This window comes from Cinclus cinclus, chromosome 2, assembly GCF_963662255.1.
Source record: "Cinclus cinclus chromosome 2, bCinCin1.1, whole genome shotgun sequence".
NCBI lineage: Eukaryota > Metazoa > Chordata > Aves > Passeriformes > Cinclidae > Cinclus > Cinclus cinclus.
Window position 1 is genome coordinate 21171346 of NC_085047.1, and position 23916 is coordinate 21195261.

The window sequence follows — 23916 nt, forward strand, 5'->3', positions numbered from 1 at the left end:
AATAAAACAGACACACACACAACATACACACAAAATGAAAACCTTTCTCCTCTGCTTCAAACTTTTATACCACAAAAGATGCATTTTATGACCATTTTGGACCATCTTGTACAAAAACAAAACCAAAAAAATTACAAACTTTATGCAGAGCTAGTTATAAAAAAAAGGTGTGGTGAACATATCTAAAGATGTGTTATCAGGTTCATCAACAGTTGTTTTGTACCCAAGGGGGACATATTAGCTGTACATTATGTATTTCTGCAATGCCATGCTTACTTCACAGTAATTCAGTACTAAAGTTCAAATCAGTGTATGTCACTCACTCCTGTTGCATTGCTCATAGTTATGAGATGAGAAACAGTGACTTAAACCAGAGTAGGTCAGTCTCTAACTATATTTAAAAAATTGAGTGGCTTGTTTGCCTGGGTGGGGGTTCTCTTGGGTTTTTGACAGCAGGTCAGCCCCACAAGCAAAGATTCTCTTAGCTGGAGACTTTTATTTCCCTTCTCCTGTAATAAAACAATCCTGCAGGTGTTGTTTTTTTCCCCTGAACAATTTATTTATGACAGAAGAGGGATTCTGATGGCATGACGGGCCCTCCTGAGCCTTTCCCAGCAGTCATTGGACCTAAAATGTCACCACTGACTCCAGCAGGGACTGGTTTCACCTCCAAATGTCACAGCACTTGAAAGTCTCCATTTTCTAGTAACACAGCTCAAGTAGATGAGGTAAATGTCCCCCTTTTACTTGTGCCATGTCATTGAGACACTTTGGCCAACACATGGCAATACTTCAGGGCGACATAAATTTGCTTGGATTTCTGTGCTTGTACCAAGAACCCATTTGACTTGTCACAAGAGACACCTATTCTGCCACTCAGCAAAAGCTGAATCAGTTTGCTCTTCAAGGACTAGGCAAAGCAGAAGTAGCTCTGTTTGCTTAACCAATTTATTGCTTGAGATCAACCAGTAACTTCACCAGCAATATTGATCACGCAAATTTATCCAAGAACTTTGTTCTATCTAAAAAGCTGATTTCCAATCTTTATTTATATGTTACCAGTTGTCAGGGAGAACCTGCAGGCCTCAATTCTTCTCTGTACTTGAGGACAGCGACTTCGTGTTGCACAAAGTCTCTGTCTGCTCATCAATGGTGCTAATCTCACCTAAATAACTGTTCTGTTTCCAAAGGGCAGTGGACCTTGCTGTGGTTCCCTGTACAGTGCTGCACATCACACACTGCTGCGCTAGTTCAAAGAGTTAAGTGCTCATCATTTCTTCAATGTCTTTAGCTACTGCTACTGCTTTTGATTCAAAAATTAACTAGATTTTTTCATGCAGAAATAAGATTGGATTTAACTGGCATTACCATTATTTAAATGCAGAGTTTAATGCAATCTAACACTGACTGAGGACTCCAGTGATATAATGTGGTGCTTTATCTCAGAAATTTTATGGAACGGTGGCAGGAACGGACGGACAGTTTACCAGACACTGGTGACTTCAGTATGTTCCCAGAATATATGAGATATGTCAAAAGCAAATAATTTTGTATTTAAAATTTTTGTATTGATTTGAAAAAAGTATCTTATTAAATATCTTTAAGAATAAAACCAAAAACTAATTCTGTCTTCATACAGAACTATCAGAAGGAACACTGAACCTGCTGCATTCATTTATCAGACCCCAAGGGCTTTCTGAAACCCCTGACAGCCTGATATAGAAGGGAAAAAACTGAGATACACCTTTTTCTCTAGTTCCCATCTCCTGGCATAACATGCTCTAAGCCAGAGAAGGAACATGTCCAGTTGGTGGGGAGGCACAGCAGGGTCTGGGGAAGAGGGAAGGGCTCCCTCTGGCAGCCCGTGGGGACAGATACTGCTCAGCATGAGCCACCATGGGAGTGCAGCTGAAGGTAGAAAAGGGGCAGCTAAGGAATCAGCCACAGAGGCTGCTGCTGAGGGCTTGTGTTGCCTGAAAAGGCAGAACTGACTACCCAAGATGAGAGATGCTGGCTCTCCTGATGTGGTTTCCCCACCTCACCTCAAAGACAACCATTTCCTCTAAGGTGGTGAACTCCCGAACTGTCCATACTGAAAGGAATGCACTGAATACCTACCGTGCCAAAGAATTGTTATCCATATCTCCCTTAGACTCCCTGAAGCCCTCAGCATCTCATTGTTACTGCACAAAGAGAAAACAAATAATGACCTAAGTACCGCACTCAGCATCTCTCACTTTCTATCTAAAACCATTTCCACTTTCTGAAACTTTTTATTGCACACAATCTTCATTCTACATCTCTTATTTTAGCATTCCCCTGACAGTGCACAGTAAGCCAAGCAAGATTCAAGAAACAATGAAAAATTCGAATCACAAGGATGCTGCTCTTGATCTTAGCCACAAAAAACATGCCCCAGCTCTGTTTGTACTCAGCCTGGAGTCAGATCTCCAGCCACAGTACAACTCAGCCCACCCAGGTTGAAAAAACTTTCAGCTGTTTGCGCTACAAAGCACTAAAGTTTGTTCCAAAATTTGATACCACATCTGACAACTCCATTTACTTTACACATCAATAATAATGGCCCTGGGCATACCCACGTATCCACGCTCACACACAGCCTTGCAAAAGTAAGTCTGAGAGCACTGTCTTTAACAGTTTATTTGCAGGAAAATATTCTCATTCCATACAGAGCATTCAAAATTTCACTTGAAACAACTCTAAGAACTCTTCAAAATACAAGTGGTACTTTAAAGGCATATAAAACTTAAGACAAATGGCAACTGGGTCTTTCCCAACACCAAAAATGTACGTTGAGCTTCGTATGTTCTTAAAAATCAGAGTCCACTTAAAAGTGAAGGTGTTTACACTCTCCCCCAGAGCACTGCTAAAAAGGAAAGCATGTCATTAGAAATGAGATTAAACGCCAGAGTTGTGACTATGTATTATTATCATCTATCTAGTCACTGGAAATGTCATTTAATAACATCTTTTAGGCACTCTCAGATTCATGTTTAGTGCAATAGTCTGTGACTTTATTATATACAGCAGAGGAAAAAACAGCTTCCCAGCGAAGAAACTTCCTGAAAGTCTGAGCCAAACAGAGCTTTCAGCTGACATGTGTCATCCTGCCTGTTCTGTGCACAGTTTGGTATCTTTGAGCTGTGTCTTTCTGACAGTGCGGCATTTTGAGAGGGGTGGCAGATAAAATGCAGAAGCACCTTTGCTGTAAGATGATGCTGTCTACAAATTCAGCAGGCTGTCAGAGGACAGGAACAGAGTAAGAAGGGAGGAGAATATCTGACTTCAGATAGAAAAATAACGGAGACACTAGGGACCTACACAGTTACACCGTTATCAGACACAGAAATAAAACCAGCAGCTTCACTCCTGATATGATAAAAAAATACACAGCTTTTAAAGGGACATTTCAGTGCAGAGACTTCATTCTCAGGAATGGCAAAAAGGAAAAAAATGTCTTAATAGTAGCTCATGCTCAGAAACTATCTAAATATTTGGTGTTAGCATTATTGCATTTTTCTAAAAGCCCTAAGTCAAGTCTTTGGTACTGTAAAACACCTGTGTAAATGTGCCCAGACAGAAGAGAAACTAATCTGTGAGCACTGCCGAGAAATACACTACACATACGCATTCCTGCCTGAATGAAGCTAATGCCAAAGCAAGACCTGTCCTCGAGGCAGAGTAGCAGGAATGATGTGTGTGAAGCAGGTAGTGGAACAGGGCTGCTCTACACAGGATCCTACAAAACATCCTGTGGGGAGAAAATTCATTACTTGGCTCACTGCTTATTACTGAGGACAAAAGCTACTGGCCTGCAAGCTGGGCTTTAAAAAAAAAAAAAAAAAAACCAAAAATACCCCATGGTTTATCAACAACATCAGCTGTTGGCTTGATCCTGAAACAGGTTTCATTCAAAATGTTACCCAGTACCCTGGGACAATAACTGTGGTGGACTCAACACCCCTGGCAGGAGCACAGAAAGGGGAGAAACTGGAAATACTGTTTAACTGAAAAATAAGTCAGTCATACAATAGGAAGGCTTATTAGGATATAAAAAGAAACAGCTGATATAAACACTTGTAGAGAACATATTAATTTGAGAACATCAAACATTATTTAAAAATATTTTAGGGAGATCAAAAAGATGATGTGGCAAAAGTAAAAAAGACTAAAGGGTTTTTAAGTACAAAGAGATTGGGAGACACCATTTGCTTGCCATGAAGCTGCTTTTTTATTTTCAATTATTTTGTTTGTTCTACTACAGCTAGAATACAAATCCTATCTTTCCCACAAAAAGCAAAAAATCTACTAGAAAAAATGGAGAAGGAAATTGTTTAGATTAGTGGGAAGAGTATCTCTGAGATAAAACAGAGCAGAGAAAATAAGCACATCTTCAAAAGCAGACCTCCGTACCCACTTCCTGGAACTGAAGAAGCAGAGGGATACAGCCTGCACCATCACAAGAACTCTCCTCACAGTGTCTGGAACAAATTCAACAGCTCTCCTGGTTAAAAAAAAAAACCAAAAAAACCTCCTGGTCAGGCATCCTGCAAGATGTTACATGGATGCAGCTGGACCATGGCAGCAGCCACTGGGAGAGCTGGGGGCCTCAGCTCTGGAAGCAACTGAGGATTTTGATGGTGAAGGGCTGCCCTCCACTTCTACTGGCCTTGGCTCTCAACACAAAGATCTAACAGGGGCTCCTCTGCAACAAGAGCTTGGAGAACACTGTTATGTCTGCAAAAAGCCTTGCCACAGCAGCTTTTGCAGGAAGAATTACTACTGTCAGGAGTTCAAATCACTGTTAAGTCTGGGGCTGCAGAATCACACACAAACCCTTTCATTAACTGAAATAACCAGGAGAAATAAATACAACACTGTCACTATTTCCTTAAGTGAAACCCCACCTGTTTGTATTCAGATTTTCAAGCAAAGATCTCTTCAGAGTCTGAGGAAAAAATAAAGGAAATACAAAAAATTAAGAGTACTTCTGCCAGCTCATGAAGAAATTGTGCTTTCTTCCATTTCCACCACCAGAGTCACCGGTTCCAGTGCCCCAGGACCTGCCACACACTCCCATCTCCTCCACACTCCCACCTGCCACCCTGCACACAGCTGGAGTGCAGCTGTACCCAAGGGACACACGGCAGACAAGACACCATGGCATACCCTGTCCCTTGCTCGGACACACCTGCATCCTTCCCCACCCCATACCACAGATTTTTCTGACGTCTCGAGTTATTTTAGGTATGTCCAGCTTGCTTGAAACAGACCAAAGCTCAGCAATCACTGGGTGAAAGCACAAGCTTCCCCCCCTTCGGCTGTAGCACCTCTCCAAACCATACTGCCCTCCCTGATTCCCAAATGGCAGAGCCAAGGAGCTAAAGCTGGAAATGAGAACTATGGAAGATGTTTTTAGTTTTGCCAGTTTTTTGGGGGTTTTTTTAATACCTACTGCACCCTACAAGAAAGATTACTCTTTCGTTTCTTCAATGGTTATTACTCTATATAGCTGCAGCAAAATAAATTATGTTCAGTACTCTTGCAAGTAGTACTTACAAGAACATAAGTACTCTTATGTTCTTACTCTTCCTCAGCTTCTGAAAATAAATACCATGGTTTATGTTCATATTGCAATTGTTTGCATTACTCCTAAATGTACTCTCTATATAATTTTATTTAAAAGCAACAATGGTATTCCTACCAACTTCAAGGACTTTTTTTAAGTGAACTTATTTGTGTGTTCTTCAGGTGTGATTGATAAAGATAACCACAAAATCTTCCAGAAATTCTGCCATAAATAAAATAAAAACTTTATATAAATGTCCTGTGAGAGAACTGGAACAGCATATTGATGTTCTTTGACAGTTGTCAAGTGCCTTCCCATACAGATTTCATTTATTCACAGGCTTGTCAGAGACAAACCAATACAGGAAACAAACATTCCATTAAATGTTTCAATTAAAATCTCAAGTTCGCACTATTCGCCACACCTCAAACTTAAATATCAAGACAGAAGAGGTAAACAGATGCCAAATGATAATTCAGCTGAGGTACATCCTGGGTATTCCCTACTGCACTCTACTGCCAAAAATGGGAGTATTCCTTGCTTGTATTGATGAGTTACAGCATCTGAGGAAGGAGACTGACCTCGCTTGTGAAAATCCACTTGTTTTTGAGGAACAAACAAAAAAATACATGAGAGCCTGTCCTGGAGAACTGACTCCAACAAGCATTGACTCTAAACTCATGAACTTCTTTGTACAAGCTTGTGTTTCTGCTGTGGTCTGGAGGCTGACATGAAGGTAGTTTGGACAGCCCTTCAGTCTTCATATTCCCTCTTTAAAAGTCAACTCAGCAACTGTAAAATTTACTGGATGCACAGCAGAGAGTGTATGATTTTGCATAAAATGGGTACAACTCAAGCATTGTCAACACCAACATCTCCACAAATCGGACAAAGGGTCTTCACCTTTGACAATGGCAGACAGAAGTTCAGAGCAGATGGTCAGTGCAGAAGCTGTGGCTTCTTGGCTGAAGGCTATTCTCCTCAGGAGTATGGAAGAACAAGACATGTACAGTGTGTATGTTCCCCCTTCTCCAAAACACACAGTAATGATGTAGATGCATAGTTTAAAAACCATTTTCATACAACAAGACAGACAGTCAACTTTACATCCATCTTACTGATTGAACACTGGTCATCCCAGTTATCTTGACAGTTGGAACCCTTTTGGAGGACAGCATCAGCAACAAAAGTATTCCAGAGCATTAATGATTTGGAAAGAGTTCTCACTGATAAGTAAGTGATGTGCATCACATTTTTATATATCCCTGATGCTTTCAGTTGAAAGTTTCATGGTTTTCCCACTATTAAATAGCTTCACAGAAATTCAGTTAACTCTGTTTGCAATAGTCCATCATCCTTAGAAGCTTAGAAGCTTTTGCCTTGATGAGTTTTCTGGGCTCCTTTAAAGAGTAAACAGTTATGCTGCACTTAAAAAATAAAAATGTCATACAAAAAATAAAAATTTTTCAAATCTTGAAAATAGTGACTGTTCTTTGTATTTTCCATTCAGCTTTCACGTCAAATTGACCACAAAGTTCTTGTCTATAAGCTTCTTCAAAAATTTCTGTTCAGCAGTGATGTTGTGGTACTCATTCTAAAGAGATGCAAGGGAATAATAAAATTAATTGCAAAAATCAAATTATCACCAGCAGCACCACTTGGCTGTTCCTTTCTATTACCTGTGATACTTCAAAGATGCTAAGAACAGAAAAGGTCTGGGGAAAAGACTTCTTAGCAAAGGCTAAGCACAGTTCCCAAGAAAACAAAACTAGATTAGACATTTCCATAAGGACACAACCAAAAAGGATGATCCTTTGGGGATAAGAAAGGGTAAGATGTGGTCTCAAAGAAATCCTTTCATTATTAACTCTCCCAACTCCTTGCCCTGCTTATTCAGAACAACAGCTGTGTAACCGTATCTACAGCACAAGCAGTCAGAAAACAAGTGATCCTCAAAGCTCAGTACAGGTTCTTGAAAAGCACATCAGGCACTTGTGGTTCAGATAAACCCTGCCAATTAGGTTCAACAAGCCCAAACCAACCCATCTTCTGTGCTGTATCCAGGTCCTGGATACACAGGAGACCACTAAGGCTAGTGGAGGGCAGCACAAGGAAAGTAAATTAAGATGCTGAATCCAGTAAATTAAAATGAATATAATATGAATACTACATAAAAGATTATACAGATATAGTGCATTTACACAGCACGTGTATATATATATATATATATATATATATATATGGTAATTTATTGCCACTGAAGAACTAAAACGAACACTTTTGTTTAATAGTTTGTTTTTTAAAGTTTCAAGACTTTAGGATACTATGTCTATTCAACTAATGATCAACCTTACTCAAACAGAGTATGGTGCAAAAAAGCACTTGCAGAGAGAAGAGCCTCCAAACGAAGGCAAACTGAGTGTCAGAGGAAAATTATCTCAGAATAGCAGGCATCTAGGAGTTCTGTGAGAAACATGAAAGGCTCCTATGAGCATTGTCTCTACCCTTCCTCTTCAGAAAATGTTAGAGGAGGAAAATGGTACCCATACACTCTGGGTAAATGGGAAAGAAAACTTCACGCTACAGTGAAGGGCTGACAGGGTTGCTTGAAATACAGAGATGAAGGCAACTGAATACAAGAACAGAGACATAAAAGAAAAGAGAGGCACAGCCTTAGCAAAACAGCAGGGAGAAGGCATTCCTGATGTTTTCCAGCCTGCTGCTGCTGCCTCTCCTGAGTTATGGCTTCCCCCTCCTGGAAGCAGTTCCTTCTCTTCCTACCCTCCTCCAAGAGCTGCTTTTCTACATTCAGTTTCCAAAATTCAGTTCTTTTCCTATGAAAGACCTAATACAAGTTCATAGGTCTTAAATCCTTCCATTCCCCTTTGCTCTTCTGTCTTTTAAGGAGTTTGACAGCTATGACATACAGTGCAAGTAGGTGCCAAGAGAACACGAATAGAAAAAACAGCGCTCTTATGCTGCCAGTGCTAACAAAGACATCTTTAGGACAAGAGCTCTGCAGCCTAAGGAAAACATCAGCAAAGCAGAACACAACACACAAATGCACATCTCATGCAGACGTTGCAGAATATGGTACAGCATAAGAACACGAAGATCAGTATCTACGTTTTTCAGAAACAACAGCAGACAGGAAAATATTCAAGCAATGTTAACCCACAAGCAGCTGAACCAGGAGAAGGTGGGAGGCCCTTCTGACCTGCAGTCCACACTTCTATCTATATTAAATTGCCTTCCCCAGTTACCAGCTCCATTTCTCTCAGCACAAACAAGTGTTAGTTACCTGCATCATCTGAGACATGGTTTCATTGCCATAGTAGTGCAAAGAACTATTTTTGTCGGTGAAGTCGTACTTGAAGCCTGCCAGGTGGACTTCATGGCATATGTGAAATGCCAGTGTAATGGCAATTAGCCCCGTTGTTGGATGCTTGGGTTTCTACAACAAAACACAAAGAGAACACATGCATAATACCTGGCAGCCTGATGGGAATAGTGAACTTAAGAACAGAGACAAGGGAAATAAGGCAGCCTGGGTCTTCTACAGATGTTCGGTTTCACAGCTTGATCCCCTCCTGTCTCTAAAGGAGTAAAGTAATACCCCCATAGGTTTTCCATGACTGAGGTGTCAGTCATGTCAGTGCCCCCTGGGATTCCTTGGTTTCTAGTGAGGGCTGAGTCCACACTGTAGCCCTTCCCTCCACAGAGGCATCAGAAAGGTCTCCCCCTTGCTCTAGTCAGCTACTTTCATAAAACTGAGCAGGCTTCACTACACTGGGAAGCAATTTACAACCTCCCCACCCCAAATTTGATTAAATTATGAGATGTGTTCAGAAGTTTCTAAATGATGAACAGAACATTATATGCCCAAATTTTCACAGCAACAAACTAAAAAAGCGTGAAGGCTACTGCTACACAAATTTTACTGAATTTGCATTTCTTCAAAGCAGGGAAATTCCAAAAGTATTTTGCTTTAGACCCTCCTCTGTTATCTCCATTAGAATAAACAAAATTGTAATTAAAATTATTTCTCCAAACAGTAAGTTCAGAAGTAATTGCAAATTAGAATGACGAGCATCTCAAACATGGACAGGACTTAATTGTGCAAAACTGTGCAAAGTACCTAACCAAAAGGCAGCATTTCTCACAAAAGCAAAGAACTCCATGCAACCTATACGCCCTATCTTAAGTTCAGATATGTGACTTCTTTAGTCGTAGCAGAGGCTAATATGATCCGGGGAAAGAAATGAGGCAGTCTTTTTACAGAGAGATGAACTCATTCATTCAACCAAGATGAAGCTAAGGTGAAAAAGTGTCTCCAAAAATGGACAAAACTTCCAGGAACCAATACCCTTCTTAGCTAAACTAAGATTTTTCTCAGAGACTAAATGGGCTATTATATGCTCTCAGTAGCATCAGTAAAACCTCAAACTGAGTACAAAATTATGTTTTTTTTTTCCCAACTCTGACACAAGGCCCAGTTTGTCGCTGAAAAAGGAACAAACAAACCAGTACTAGACAACTCTGTGCACTGAAGAGGCAGATGCAATCAATATGTTTCTTTTGATAACACATCCTATGACAACAAAAAATCCCCAGGAAGAAGTTACTATTCTCAGCTCTTTTAAGCTTAACTGAAGTCACAGAAATGAACTATCGCCTTTTGCATAAAAATTTCTGGTACCTTTATGCAACTCTCTGAGTATTCCAGAAATAGTATCTGCTTAAAAATGTGCACTATGTCCAGGGCTCCTGCCAGTTAGCAAAATAACTTTCTGCCCTGGGACCCAACATCATAAACTTAGTGGTGACTCTGTTGCAACATCCATACTAAACAGGACTCTAAAACTATGGCAGGAATGCTACATGTTAAGATTATTGCTATTTGGAAATATCAGGAATATCATAGGTCGTAACTAGCTCTGTTTACCTTCAGCTATCATAAAATTCACCTCCAAAGAATATAATTTAAAAACAACTACTTTTAAAATGTACTATCATGCAATATCCAAATATCCTTGGCCTGTAATTCAGTATTTTCAGCATAATAATGGGAATAGGCACAGCTCTGGAGTGACTCCACTACAATTTCTTGAGTTTTAGTGGTCCTGGGGCAACACATTCGATTTTATTCCTGGCTCTACCAATCATCAGAAATGCTTGCTGGCTATGCACTAATGTGCTTACTGGGAACTTGAGGCTGGTTTAATGGAAAAGGCAGAGAGAGCAGGGAAAGCAACAGTGGTCACTGGCATCTCCCGCAGGCAGAGGGGGCTGAAGCACAGGACAGCAAAGCCAGCACCAGCTCTCCCTAGGGATGAGCAATGGTACACAGGGCCCCAGTGTGAGACCCCTGGAGGGACCTGCAGTTTAACCAAGTTGTGCCAGGACCACTGCAGATGTGCAGGCTCCCAGCCATGGCCCACCTCCAAGATGGGAAGAAAAGGGAGGAAGATGCATGCTTGAGATTGATGACTGCTGCACAGGGATGAGGGACTGCAAAACCCCTGGCATGCAATAATAAGGATCTATGTGGAGACAGCACAAGGGCATGGCGACACTAACCCAGCCCTGTGCACAGGCATTAAAAGGCAGGAGAGGAGCAAAGAGCAACCAAGGGGCCTGTGCCTCTGTACCAGCTGACACCATGCAGATCTCTGACTCACTAACAGCACTGATTTTAACATCTACTTCCACTGAGCAGGGAGGCCCAGAAGAGTCAGGAAGGCTTTCTGGACCCATGGAGGCCATGCATGTTCTGTGGTCATTTAGGAGATAAGTCAGGCATCCAATTTCTATGCTGCTTTCTTGCCACCATTGGCTGACAAGCTGAAATGCAACAGAGGCCCAAGCATGCACATAGCCAAAATACCTATTCCAGTTTGAGAGTTAACAAGAAGAAGAAAACTACTATTCAGCTCAGAAAACAGAAAGAAATTTCAGAAAGAGGTACAGAACCTACCCCCCCACCACCTCCTCAAATATTAGGAAGAGTAAACAAGAGAAAAAAATTGTGGCAGATACTCCACAGTTATAGCCTGTCACATTTCCACACACGTCAGTTGGGTGGTGTTGGTGAAGTGGGGATGTGACCCCACAGAACTGTCTCTGTGCAAAACAGCACATGGTTGATCCTGACTGCACAAGGGAGGTCCCCAGCTTGATGCTTCACCTTTCATAAAAACATTTTTCAGTCAAGAACTGAAAATTAAAATTTATTTTTATGTCCAAATTGCTGGTTAGCTCATTACAATACCAGGCATCAAATATGTAAGCATGACCATGGTGTCAAACATTCATCATCAGCACAGGGCTGGAATACCCTCTATGTTCCCTACTCCACCCCCAGCCCCAGGAGTGTGAAATTGCAGCAGTTAGAATTACCAGTTTGGGAGGGGGGGGGGGGGGGGGGGGGGGGTGGGGAAGAGGTGTTTGGTGTGGGGTTAATCTCAGTGTTGTGGGTTTTGGTGGAGGTTTCATTGTTTGGGGTTTTTTGTCTGTTTGTTGTTCTGTGTGCCTTGGGTTTTTTGGTTTTTTTTACAACACCCAACATTCAGTAGTTCAGGACTACTATTTCTAGAAGCACTTTGATCTGTCAAGCAGCATTACCTGCCTGTCTTCCCCAGTTTTCTTAACAGAATTTTGTCTGTCCAGAAAGCAGCCTCATTTCATACCAATTACAGAACCCATAAAAACATACTGTTGACATACAAGGCTAGCCACTGTCTTTCTGGGTTCCATTTTCCCATCTTTTTTAAGCACCATCTAAATGGCGAACTACTTTAATTCCAACCTAAAAGGTTTTCTGTATTACAGTCTACTGTAATAAAGATATAATTGCCTCTAAATACACATTTGGTTGCACAAAACCAGAAGGGACAAAAGAAAAAAGCAAACCTCCTTCTTAGGAAACCTTGTTGGGAAATGAAGCCACTCATAAGCAGTTTTCCTGGTGATGCTGGGATCAAGGATCCTGATTTGACTTGATTTGTAGATCATATTCAGAGCTGGTTTCTTCCAAAAGCCCTTTGCACTCTGTGACAGGAAAGTGAACACACATTTTTAACAACTAAAAACAGTTTAATTTAGTTTTATAGCTCTAACCAGCGCAAACTTCAAGGGCATGAGGTTAAAGAATTAGAGTGCTGAATCTCCCCAAGTCAAAAAACACCTGCTCCTGCAACAGGATAACCCACTGCCACAGCAGTGGCCAGCTGGCTGGAAAACAGCTTTGCAGTAAGGTCTCTGATGGACAACATGTACCAACAATATGCCCCAGAGACAATAAATGCTCACTGTGTGCTGGCACATAAGTAGAAGTACAGACAACAGGCAGACAGAAGTTGCTATTATTCCCAAGTACTTAGCACTGTGCCCTTCCTGCACGCCCACAAATGCTATGTTGGGGTCCACTCCAAGCAGAAGAGTGTCAAATGGCAGAAGGTCACTGCAACAGCCAAGGGGCCAGAGCTCACAGCAAACAAAAAGGGTCTGAGCAGGCTGGGTTTGTTCACTCCATCTTCCTATCTGGAAGGGGTTAACAAAGATGAGATCACACTCTTCTCAGAGGCACACAAGGAGAAATTCTGTCCTGCCCTGTGAGTGTGCTGAAGCACTAAAACAGAGTTCGGAGAAATATCATTGGAAACATCTCAGACAAAAGTACTCAAAATTTACTCGGTCCATGCCCTGAGAACCTGGTATGACTTTGAACCTGGCCCTTAATGAAGAAGACTCGTGATGATTTTGGACATAAGACCCCCTGAGAGAGGTCACTTTTAACATTATTCTGCAATTCCTCCAAGTGCACACAGTAAAATACTCCAGGAAATGTCTGGAGCTTGCATGTTAAAATATCAAACACTAGGGAGAGGATAAAAACATGTTTCCCAGAGGTAAACTGCTTTGTGGTGAGGAACTGATCAAATATGTGCGTTAGGAAGACAACAAAGCATTTATGGAAGAGGGATAATAAATAAACTGACTAGGAGGAGATCCAGAGCTCCTCTCAGGTGGAAGGACTACAGTTAAAAGCAAAGGCACAATCACATAAGAGGTATGTGGCAAGGTGAGCCAAAGCACATGAGTAATTGCACCCACTATTTTCTGACCACCAAGTATCTCCCAAAGCCACTTCAAGTCCCGTGGCTTGAAGACGATGAGAACAATAGTGGTATTAGGGTCATAGTGGATGGGATCTGAGAAGATAGATTCCGGGTAAGAAAGGCGGAAAGTCGTCCTCCTCCCAACATCCTCTTCGTACCCTATCACAGGGCCATTATTCATTCTGCAAAGGACAGAGGCACAGAGACATCAGTGACTGCCCCACCCACATTCCTACCTTGCAGTAGCAGCCACACATGTTATTAGTCAGCAGGACAGACACTTTGTCTGGGTAACAGGAAGGTTTAGCAGCCCAGCATTTATGTATCACATTACACAGCAAGAGGAGCAATTATCAGGTGCACTCACCCTCTAAACTCAGAGGGATCAAGCACACGTGGGAACTTGGCCAAGGTGGTTTAGAATACAGTCACACAATTGCTTATCATGTGTCACTCGAGCAGAAAGCAAGCCTTCAGATTTGGTTCCAACACAGACATTAGGGAAGGGCAGAGAGAGTACCTCGCCTTGGAGAATTACCTATTGCTCCATGTACACAAAATGAAAAGGAGATACCATTTACCTTATTATGACATCATATGAGTCAATTTTCTCCCCTAATGTCTTATTTCGAAGTACTCCTCCATTACCGACCACAACACACCGTCGACAGGCAATGCTGTGAAACAAAGGGAAGTTTTAATATTCATTACTTCCCTGGCTTCGTATTATTAATGGTATTTCTACATATGAACTGTCTTATTTTCTAAGTGAGATCCTGTATCTTTTACAGCCCTTGGCCCCTACAAAGCAGATTCAATCCTGTACAATGTACTATGGTTGCCTTAAAAAATAAAATAAGAAAGGCATTATTTCAGGGACTAAGTCAGTAATTGGCTTCTCTCTTGTCAAACTGCTTTTACACATCTCCTTTTTCTAGCGGTCTGCTGTTTAAGAACATCTAACCATTTGCTGATATGGGTGCCATTTGATAAATTATCCTCCACAATCCTTCTAACTTGTCTGAGTCTTGAAAAGCTAATTCAGTATTAAGGTGCTTCTGCAATATTATACTACTTCACACCTCCAACACAAGCTAAAACAGCAGAATTTATGCTCACAATTCACCTTACAGGCCTATGAGCTGTACATGTGAAAAATCTTATCCCGATGACACATGACAGCTTTTCAAATTAATCTGGTGTGGATTTCTTTCCCTCTACTTAAAAGGTACTGTCTAAACACGTTTAAACAAGCGACATGTGTGCCATCATGATATAACAAGATGGGTTCCTTGATTAAAAGTTGCATTCTCGCATGACCAGATTCAAATTAAGACAGCATTACTAGGCATATAAAATACTATGTGCCAAAAATAAGATCTTATGCTACATCCAATCAAAACAGTAATTTCAAATTTACAATACATTCAGAGACAAAAAACATGCAAATATCTTATTATAGAAATGCTAAACTTATGTAAATTATAAGGGTAAGATTTTCAAAGTTATCACAGGTTTTCTCAGAGCATATGTAGCTTTTTACTGTCTTATTTCACTGCTAGTAAAGTGCTGTTAAAAAAAAAAGGTGGGGAGGGGAGCTTCCTGTTTTTTTACTCAAGAAATTTTGCCTTTTTAGGGAAGGTTTAAATCTAACATGTAAGACTGTAAACTCCTTTCAGAATAAGCCCATCATTTTTTGTTATTGTAAAAATGCCTCTTTGTTTAGAGCAAAAGCCATTCAATTTGGTTGCAGCAGGAACAATGAGAAAATAAAAACATTGGTATTTTCCTCAGACACAATCAGGCTCACAGTTTACCAAGGATGAGTCACCTCATAATAACATCCTACTCCCTTGATTCTTTCTTCAAGTCAGAAAAAGGCTCTATATGTGACTTCTTATTCTAGGTTCACCAAAACCATGTCCCAAAAAACACTAACTTGAGAATTCCAAGCATGGCACTTCATGCAGACTAATTAACTTCTTTCTCCTCAAATAGTCCAACCTGTTTTTTTCAGCTGAGAGTTATTATTCAACATTAATGAAAACAGCTGGTTCAAGCCAAGACTGAGAAACATCTCAAGGTACAAAGCAGTTGCCTGAATTTCCTACAGAATTAACATCATCTGCAGAGATGGCTGCCTTTAAATATATACACGTATATGCATACACATACACACATGTATACATGTATGTAGAAAAAACAGTGCTCTAAATGCAGCTTTCAGGCCTGGGTGACATGAAAAAAGCTGGTATACCTTTCTCTACTATTTCCTGAACAGCTCAGTAGAAGGCAAGCATTCATAAAAAGACTTCTAGCTAACACCATAACTCATGTGACCTGGTATCTTGAAAATCAGAGGGGTGAAAACCTGTTATACCATCCTGTCCACACTACACTCAATTCCCTCTCTACTCCTTTTGCCCATTTATTTTCCATTTAATTTTTCTATCTACTTTGAAAGTATCTTAAGCAGGCTGATGAGCATATGCCTCTTACAATTTACAGCAGGAGTAAGAAAGCAGAAGTTAGTTGCCCTTTTCCTGAATTACACCTTGCTGCTTACAGCTATACCTTAGAGATCAAAGTAAGGAAGGATGAAAAAAATGTCATCAGTAAGTGATGAAGGTGGAGTGAGGTAGAGGGGCAAAAAGCACAAGATTAGCATATGGTTGTATCATGTGTCCTAGCATTTACTTTGCTGAGGCACTGCTTTTTCTGCTCCCTCCTTTCCTTATTACATACTTTTCAACTTTTTGAAGAAGTGATTTAAGACATTTGTTCAGTAAGCTAATCTCTAGCAACTGAAATAATGCCTTCGACTCTGGTATACAAGTAAGAGGTCTTTGCTTTCTCCTCTCTGTAGTCATGATGCAGCAGGACATGCTCAGGGCAGGGAGGGTAAAATAAAATATGACTTCAGAGCTGAGCAACTGAGGTTTGCTCAGCTACAGAAGTTGTAAAATTCAAATTCAAGCTCTTTTTTCTTACTGATGAATGCAGACTGTATTTTGTTTATGACTAAGAGTAGATTAGTACTACTTAGACAGAAAACAGTGAAATTTGAAGCTTGATTAAGTTTCTGAATTACAGTGCCCTTCATAAGATGTATAATCAAAGTTATCAGCTGCCACCAAATACCCAATAAATAATCTAACATTAGTATTTGAACTTTTGAAATGGGTAAAGTCAACAAGCAGATCAAATACGCCTGAAGAAGTGTACACAAGTACAGTCAAACAAATTAAATCAACCAGCTTTTAATCTCTGTCAGCCTCAGGGAGTCAAGACGGGCTTGTCAAAGTCAAATAGGAAGTCTGGCAATGTCCTATTTCTAAACTGCTTCCTCACCTGACACTTCCCTCCCAGTATTCAAATGTCTTCAGTTATGATCCTAAGTCTTAAGTTCACAGTAGTACTTAGTCCACTAACAAGAATAAGCAGGAAGGGAAACTGTTTATATAAAAAAACAGAGCATAGTATCATAGAAAACTAACATATGACAGAGATAAAATATGTAGCAAGGCTGAACTGCATTTAAAGGCTCTTAAGTTAAATAAACTGACCTGTACTCACAGCAGATCAGAGGACAGCACACCAATTTTCAGCAGACTGTTACGCCCAGACACTTAACCAATCTCACTTCTTAAAATTTCCTTTTCATAATGTTTTCAAATTAAACAACCCCAAACACTCACCCTTCCTCCAAGTTAAAACACTGATAAGAGAAATTAGTTTAGATATCCGTAAACAACATCAGGTGTGCTACAAGTAAAATACAATAGATTGCAATGTCTGGACGTTCAGCTTCCCATCAGTAGCATAATACTGATGACAGTAAAAAATATTAAGACCTTGGCTGTAACAACAGCTGTAGGAAAGGTCTGAGTGACAAAGAGGATTGCTTTCATGTGTCAAAGGTCTACTAAGAGTATAAATGGATCCCAATGCAAACACCATGGTAACTGATCTCCAGTGTCTGCACTCAAACCTTTTCCCTATTCAGGTGGTGTACAAGAGCCTCAATCTCAAGGCCAGGCCTTGGCTTATGTATTTTGCTTATAGGGTGAAATGCTGAAAGAAACATTTTTCTTATCTATAGAAGAAAAATACTGCTAAATGGAACTGTAGCCTCTAAAGGTCAAAAAGTTTGCATCCTCCACATTCCACTAAAATAGTGTTTCAATGGAAAAAGAAAAAAGATCTCAGACTCAGCTCCTTTAACACACAATCCCATAGTCACTTGAGGAATGGAAATTATTTCCTTTGAGGTTATTTGATAAAAGGAGGATGCAGAGGTCACGTTTTGTTGACTCAGGACTGTGTAAATGCATTCATAAGAACTACTGAGCTCAGAGTCCTTGGAGTACTCTGCGAGAAACTGAAGTCACAATTGAACTGAAGTCAGTGACACTATTCATTTCCAGACTCTTTGGGAGAGCTATACCTTTACACAGCGAGAATTTAACCTAAGTTTGGAAACTGACACTGTTTGGAAAATAAAACCTTTGTAGCTCACCCTGTACAGATTTACCTAAGTTGTACACAAAATACAGCTATATAAGCACTATGGACTTCGTTCTTATCTAGCCTAATATTTGTCTGCCTTAAGAAACATTAATAGGAAAATTTGGTTTATATTCTGCCAAGAAGGCTGAATTGGACAACAGTATTACAGAGCTGCTTAGTAATTCTGTATTACTGGAGAGCATTGTTAGGATTACTTCCTAAAGAGTTTCATTTTTAAAAGCCACCATATCTCAGTGAAGTACATGTACAGAAACTCTTCCAGACTACAGTGAATCATGCCCTAGGACTGCTGTACACAAAACCTGATGGATCTAGAAAGAATATGTTGTGTGAAGTCATACTATGCTTGACTTGTTTATATTACTGCTTATTAAACAGTAATATCCCTTAATTTTGCTTCAGTACCACTAAGTATGCTACTTTTAATAAAATGAAGCATACTTCCCAGAATACTAACCATATCTACATCTCAGAGACTCTACATTCAAGGGATGAATACCAATTTCCTCACTTTTCATCTACAGGACAGGCATTTCCATTTAAAAGGTACAAGCATCTCTGCTTTACAGCACAAACAATTATGTTCCTGAACTTATGGTTTCAGGGAACTTCTAACACAACATTTGGCATTCTCCTTCAAACTCTAGAAAAAAGAACAGCTCCTGTCAGACAATTCTGTATAAATTTACCCCATTAACAAAATCCTGATAGAAAATACAGAGTTTTACTTTTTTCCTTCCTTAAGAGTAAACTTGAGCATCAGAGAAAGAAAGTAGTACAGTAGGGAAAAAAAGAAAAAAAAAACTGTATTAAAACAAATTCTTAAGTCTGAATGTATTCCCAAGTCTAATTGAACTGATCCTGATATCTGGCTTCAGTAGCAGCAATCTTGTATGATCTCTAATTAAAAAACAAAAACAAGTACAGCTAACCTGTTATTTGCATTCAACTCTATTAAGAAGTATGCATATTAACATCACCTCTGGCAGGTTGTCAGCCCATCTGCTGGACTGCAAACCTAAGGAGTCATCTGCATCATTCTGTGAACACAGGACTTTAGTCTATTTGCCAACCCTACCTGCAAAAACTTCCCAAAAAAGCCAAGCAAAACCAAGACACACAAACACAAGGGCCCTTCAAAACAAAACCAAACTTCCTGGCAGATGCGGCTTCCAACAAGAGATTTAATCTAATTTAATCTAAGATTAATATTAATATCTAATCCATAGGAAGCAAGCTATCTAACTATCAACTATCAAGCTGTCAACTATCTTTCGTGCCACACCCTTGTTACTCCCAAAAGGACAGACTTTCCTGTCTTCATAGGTGTCCCTGATCCACAAGGAAAGGAAGTTGAGCCTATGTACGAACAAGGGTGCACACAGCAGCCAGCGCATGGAGAGGCACAGAGATATGTCCAAGATTTGTTCTGCATAGAAGCAGACGTTGGTTTGCACCTACTTATCTCAAACATCCTCCATAATACACTGAATTTGCAAGAGGAAGTCACATTCAGTGTAAGTATAAAAAGATACTACAGGAAGGTGGGAACTGCATTCAGCAGGTGAATTCCTAACACACCTATAAAAGGAAATCTGTAAGTTAAAGCTCCCTCACAGAATCATTTTTCTTGCATGCTGGTGCTACTTAAGTATAAAACCAAGCCTACTTAAACCTTGGAATCAGCTACACACTGCTTGGATCCTGTCAGTCTGCTCTGTGTCTTAACTAACTTGAGCAATTTTAGGATAACCCCACAGACATTCCTTTTCAGGCAAGTACTAAATCTTAAAAATGCAACTAACAGGAACAGTAGCAAATAAACCATCTCACCTGTATTCTTCACTCGAAAGGCCACAGTTCTGCAGTCTTGAAAGGGCTAAACGAAAAAATTGGTCTAAAAAACAAATATAAACAAGATCAATGAAAACACTCAGTATTTGCAATACAAAAATATGCATGTCACCCTGACCACAATGTTTTTAAACACAGTAGTGCACTGTGCATAAAAACATCAAAGCAAGAACACTTGTAATTTAGTGCCACAGATCAACCAATGATGCCAAAGAAATTCAGGTTTATCACAGCTCCTCTCTGAGTTTTTTCTGCCACAAAAGACAAAAGAGCATGAGATTTGTATTTTAAAAAAAATTTGTTACAGTAAATAAGAACTGGAAGAATTTCCAAGATGCACATTCTAACAGACTTTGTTTTTTCTTCTACCCACCTTTAGCTGACTCAAGAGGGCTCATACAGCCAGGGACAGTAACACTGTTACGAATCTTTGGAGAAGACATCAATCTAGCCTGTGGCACAGCAGGACAGAAGCACCTTTCCAGCCCACTCCTGGTGGGCAGGCTCCTGCTGGACACTTAATTTGCCTCAGGGGAGAAATCAACTCATTCCCAAATGTAGTTTTCCTCACTGTAACCCTAGAAGTGCAGGAAAATGCACCATCCCCGTTACCACTGATGGAGGGCAAATCGAAAGTTTAAAGCCCAGACTAAGAAGGTACACTGTTAGTGTCAGACACTCCGAAATTTGAAACTTTATAACCCTTTCAAAAAGGGTGGCTAAGGCCCTTAGGGTGTCGGCCCTGTTTATTTTGGCTTGACCAACACGGGCAGTGGGGTTGCACCAGAAAACCTTTCCACAGGTCTCGCAGCCAGGCAGTGTCATCTATTCCCCCCTGTGGCACCTTCACTGGCAGGAGCAGCCAGCTCAGTGTCGTGGTCTGGCCCCAAATGGCAAGTAAGTGCCACACAGCCACTTAGTCTCCACCAACTGATGGGTAGGAGAAGCAGAAAAAGCTAAAATGAGTATGGAAAAGGAAAGAAAAAGGGGAATAAAACCCAAGAAAAACAAGTGATGCAGAATACAATTGCTCACTACCTACTGACCGATGCCAGATCCCAGGCAGCAACCATCCCCTCCTGTAGAACTCCCCACTAGTTTAAGAACTGAGCCTGTTATATGGCATAGAATACCCATTTTCCAGCTGGGGTCAGTTGCCCTGGCAATGCTCCCCTGAGTTTCTTGTGCACCTTGATTTAGAGCAAGCACTACTTAGCAACAATTAAAACATCCATGTGTTGTCAACATTCTTCTCATGCTAAATCCCAAACACAGCACTGTACCACCTACTAAGAAGAAAATTAACTCTATTCCAGTCAAAACCAGGACAGTAAAAGGAAAATTTCCCTGATGTAACTGCCTAAACCTGAGGACTTGTAGGACTTTGGATTCCAACCAACTTAGGTGTGCTGATTGAAGCCCATCACACTGACTCAGTATTTCCCCTAGCAAAGCACAGCTGAGTATCTTTAGCACTCCAGCCCATATACAAAGAGAAGGAAGTTGAATAAGGTCCACTCTTCCTCACTGACATCTTTTTGAAGCTTCTCTACTAAGAGGGGCAACCTCAACCCAGTGTTTCACTTGTTAGAAACAGGAAGGTGTAAGTCAGAGGAAATTAACAAAACCATTAACCACTGCTAGACACCCCAAAAGGATTAGCATCAGTGCACAGGAAAGATCATGGCCAAAGATTCAGGTGGCTTTACATTGCCATTTAGGTATTTCTGACTTAAAATAAGGTACATGGGAAATACAAACCTGCTCTCTTTATTCCATAAGGTAGTTCAAACTTATTGCTCCCTTGGAACTCTGCCACTCTGATAAAATCATTAGCGCACAGGAATGGGTATATTTTGTCAACACTGATGAAGGAAAAAAGAAAAGTCTCAAAATCCACATGATGTACCTGCACAAGCCAGTAAGTCATGCGATTGCTTTGTAAAAAGCTCTCTTTATCCCACTATTACCATTTTTATTATCATCCATTTTTAAAAGAACAAAAAAATTCCATTCTTATTGCATTGTCATCTGTTTTTAAAAGAAGAAAAATCACAGGGAAAGCAAACAGATGACAGAAAAGGGGAAGATCTTGTAACAAAAAATATAGGCAAAGAGTGAGATAAAAAACTTGTTTATTTGTACAATTTATATGGACCATTAAAATTGTGTGACTGAAAGTTTACACCATGAGACCACGTATTTAAAAGAATACATAACCCAAGAAGACAGTGATTAACTTCAGGTTTGAAATGTACATAATAGAGCTAGCATGGAAAATTAAGAGTTATTACTGTACACAGCAATTTAATAAGTAAGAATAGGTTTTGAAGCAAGACATTTTAACTTGACAAGACATTAACTTGAAAATACCATCTCCTGATTCGAGCTGCACTCCTATTCCAAAAATGTGGCACTATATGACTGTATTGACATTAGTAAGTTGTTTGAGGCAAGAGGGCTGTATCCATGCAACAGAACAGTATGGAGTTCTCATGTCCACATTACATGCATCTTGGGTCTTTTATATTCTGGACTAACTCTAGTAGGGTCTCAGCCCTTAGCAGCTGCAGCACATGGGCTGTGCTCTGGCAGTGCATCTTCTGGCTTAAGCAGATGTCTGAAAGGATCCCAGTGCTCTCACACCAGGGCCATCCTGGGATGAGAAGCACAATGTGCAGGGATCACAAGGGAGTTTGCCTCAAAAGCACATTCTTCCTGCAAACTAGAACACGATGGCATTATACCTTCTAAGTGTCAAGCTAAAAAGAATGGGTCACTTCTTTTGTTAAAAGACAGGAACCACAGAAAAGGGTGTCTCATAGCCAGGAAGGGACTTTTACTGCCAAGTCCAGCAAAATGAGTGAACAGCAGACAGAAACATGGCATGTGCTACCATGCCCTTGGCTTCACCTTTGAACTCAGTGTACTAGTTGACTTTGCAATGATCCTGCATATTAGGCCTTAGATTAAAATGTTAACACAGAAGTCTACGGTCATTAAAAAACCTAATGTTAATCACAAAAAGCCCCAGTCAGCACATGACTTGTTTGTCCATTAAGAATATTAATAGCTGTTAAGGAAACCTTCTCTTTCAGTTTCCCAAATCGACTATCTCACTCTCTAAGCTCTGTGTATTCAGAAGATACTGACAGTAAAAAGGGAAAAAAAAACCCAAAAACAAAACACTATAGCCCACAAACCAAGAAATGGGCCATAGCTTAACTAAGCAAGACCAGCTAGACCAGCTAGCACTGAGACATGATGCACTAAATACCTGTATAAAATTTAGTAACTTGCTCAGCTGTTTAAAAGCAGCTGGTAAGCTCAGACACAATAAATAATTTACCTACTGAGAAAAGATTCTTAGTTCTAGCTCTTCTAGCTCTGGTTCCTTTCCAATAAATAATTCTGTGAGGTTAGAAATCCTTTCAACCTCCCCAGGTTATTACCAAAGCACACAGACCAGATCTTCAGCTCATGCAAACTGTCACCATAAAGAAGCTACAGAAGTGTTTTGAGACTGTCCTAGCAGTGCACGTACCTCCTTCTTGCTGTGTACCTCTGAGCCCATTCCTGCCCCTTTGCTGAACACTAAAGCTACCGTGCTGCACCAAACACACAGACAGCCTGGGGACATTCCATGAGCAAGGGAAATAGGATCGAGGTAACCAGGAGCTGACCAAAACTCGAAGACTAAAAGTCTGCTTTGAGTGGCACAAAGTTCACATGCTTCTATGTGCTTTAAAATCCACAACAGCAGTAAAATTATAGCCACATTTTCTCATATACAAGGAGTACCAGGGGAAAAAAAAAGCCACA

The 23916-nt window shown here is 40.4% G+C and overlaps 1 protein-coding gene across 26 annotated transcripts in view; it reads right to left on the reverse strand.

The window, feature by feature from the left end:
• Positions 1-2643: 2643 nt before the first annotated feature.
• The window catches only part of ST3GAL6 (ST3 beta-galactoside alpha-2,3-sialyltransferase 6), a 43278-nt gene continuing 22005 nt past the window's right edge, over positions 2644-23916 (reverse strand). For 19 of the 26 annotated variants that reach the window (XM_062515468.1, XM_062515467.1, XM_062515457.1 and 16 more), the window contains 7 exons: positions 21856-21959; positions 20074-20137; positions 14292-14387; positions 13706-13892; positions 12503-12640; positions 8892-9044; positions 2644-7184 (listed from right to left, as the gene is read on the reverse strand). In XM_062515468.1, coding sequence (XP_062371452.1) covers positions 7104-7184; positions 8892-9044; positions 12503-12640; positions 13706-13892; positions 14292-14387; positions 20074-20137; positions 21856-21959 — 823 coding nt within the window. In that variant the 3' untranslated portion in view covers positions 2644-7103. The remainder of the gene's footprint in view (positions 7185-8891; positions 9045-12502; positions 12641-13705; positions 13893-14291; positions 14388-20073; positions 20138-21855; positions 21960-23916) is intronic. The other 7 variants (XM_062515477.1, XM_062515478.1, XR_009934388.1 and 4 more) reach the window with 6 other exon arrangements.